The following is a 2049-nucleotide window of genomic DNA, read 5'->3' as shown; positions in this document are numbered from 1 at the left end:
TTTTATTTTTTTTTGTTGTGTTTTTCTTTTCTCTCTTTCCTTCCTCTTTCTCTCCTCTCGCCTGCCTCAATTTCTTTGAGTTACCCATGACATGTTGTTATGGTTAGGAGGGGGGAGTTTTCTGTGGTTGTCGAACACTCTTACGTCATTCCCGTCCAATCGTAAGGCAAGGTTGGGCCCCGGCAAACCGTATTTAAAGAAGTGCCAGCCTAAGCGCTCAACTCGCCCAACTGTTCGTTCCGAGCGGCAGTAACTTACTTACTCACCATGGCACGTACTAAGCAAACGGCCCGCAAGTCCACCGGTGGCAAGGCGCCCCGCAAGCAGCTTGCCACGAAGGCAGCTCGCAAATCTGCTCCTGCCACTGGAGGTGTCAAGAAGCCCCACCGTTACAGGCCAGGAACCGTGGCCCTCCGTGAGATCCGCCGTTATCAGAAGAGCACCGAACTGCTTATCAGGAAGCTGCCTTTCCAGCGCTTGGTGCGTGAAATTGCCCAGGATTTCAAGACTGACCTCCGCTTCCAGTCCTCCGCTGTCATGGCCCTCCAGGAAGCTTCCGAGGCTTATCTCGTGGGTCTCTTTGAAGACACTAACCTGTGCGCCATCCACGCCAAGCGTGTCACTATCATGCCCAAGGACATCCAGCTGGCTCGTCGAATCCGTGGCGAGCGTGCCTAATAAGTGTGTCATCCAAGGCAAGCAAGCAACAACAAACAATATCTAGGCCCTCTTCAGGGCCAAAGGTGCTTTATCTAAAGAGAATAATATTACATAGACCATGAATGGGTTGGCTTTGATCCGTATGGTCGAGCGATTTCCTGATTAGAAGACTTTTTTTTTTCTCTCTCTCTCTCTCTCTCTCTCTCTCTCTCTCTCTCTCTCTCTCTCTCTCTCTCTCTCTCTCTCTCTCTCTCTCTCTCTCTCTCTCTCTCTCTCTCTCTCTCTCTCTCTCTCTCTCTCTCTCTCTCTCTTTTTTTTTTTTTTTTTGTTCAGCCTTCCTCTATGTGTCTAGGATCCGATATTCCATGTGCATGTTTCTGATCAGTAGTATGTCGGTGGCCGATGGAGAATGACTGCTTTCCCCTCCAATCTGATTTGTAGATATATTGATTGATTGATTCACTGCAATTCAGTCAAGAAAACAAAGAAAGAAAGAAATAAAGAAAAAAAAAAAAAAAAAAAAAAAAAAAGGAGCGAAGATTCATGTTACAAGCTATAATAACTGTGTGCTTCCTGAGCTTTGTGTGATGAAAAACGTTATGTTACTGAAATAGGAGGCATCATCATCATTAATCAAGAAGAAGAAGAAGAAGAGCATGAATGCACCCACCCTCCAAAGCCTGCCTGCCGTGATTAGTATCGTACGTACGCTTAATCATCACCATCATCATACTACTACTACGGGCTGCTGCTGTTGTGCAGTGGATGATGGATCTCTTTGCTCTGACCCGGTTGCGAGCCTCATTAATGACGAGCCAGCCATCTAGCTCATCCATATCCATCCATCCGGCTCTGGTGCACCAGCGGCGACCACCATCCACACTTGTCTATATTGTGTCTCCTTTTTTTTTGGATTCAGGTGTGGCTCCTATGGAGCCGGGTAGGGTTTGAATACTGTCTGAGACAGCAGTTGCTCTTTTTTCTTCTTTCCCCCCTTCTAGCTGACTGACAGTCAGTTTACTTGGAGGAGGTGTACTTGGTGACAGCCTTGGTGCCCTCAGAGACGGCGTGCTTTGCCAGTTCGCCGGGCAGAAGGAGACGGACGGCAGTCTGGATCTCCCGGCTGGTGATGGTGGAGCGCTTGTTGTAGTGTGCCAGGCGGGATGCCTCGGCAGCGATGCGCTCGAAAATGTCGTTCACGAAAGAGTTCATGATTGACATAGCCTTGGAGGACACGCCAGTGTCGGGGTGGACCTGCTTGAGCACCTTGTAGATGTAGATGGAGTAGCTTTCCTTCCTCCTCCGCTTCTTCTTCTTGTCCCCTTTGGCTATGGCCTTCTGAGCCTTGCCAGCCTTCTTGGCAGCCTTTCCTGATGCTTTGGGAGGCAT

General features: G+C 48.9%; 2 protein-coding genes across 2 annotated transcripts; one reads left to right on the top strand and one right to left on the bottom strand.

Moving 5' to 3' along the window:
* Window positions 1-141: 141 nt before the first annotated feature.
* On the top strand, window positions 142-734 carry LOC123500703 (histone H3). The gene has a single exon (XM_045249348.1). The coding sequence runs from the start codon at window positions 268-270 to the stop codon at window positions 676-678; it is 411 nt and encodes a 136-aa protein (XP_045105283.1). The 5' UTR covers window positions 142-267; the 3' UTR covers window positions 679-734.
* Window positions 735-1650: 916 nt separating this feature from the next.
* On the bottom strand, window positions 1651-2049 carry LOC123500705 (histone H2B). Its single transcript, XM_045249350.1, has one exon. It carries the CDS (start codon window positions 2047-2049, stop codon window positions 1678-1680), a length of 372 nt encoding a protein of 123 aa, XP_045105285.1. The 3' UTR covers window positions 1651-1677.

The sequence above is a fragment of the Portunus trituberculatus genome, unplaced genomic scaffold (genome assembly GCF_017591435.1).
Source record: "Portunus trituberculatus isolate SZX2019 unplaced genomic scaffold, ASM1759143v1 PGA_scaffold_472__1_contigs__length_45509, whole genome shotgun sequence".
Taxonomy (NCBI): Eukaryota; Metazoa; Arthropoda; class Malacostraca; order Decapoda; family Portunidae; genus Portunus; species Portunus trituberculatus.
The sequence above is the reverse complement of the archived record's forward strand: the minus strand, read 5'-3'. Positions and strand labels throughout refer to the sequence as shown.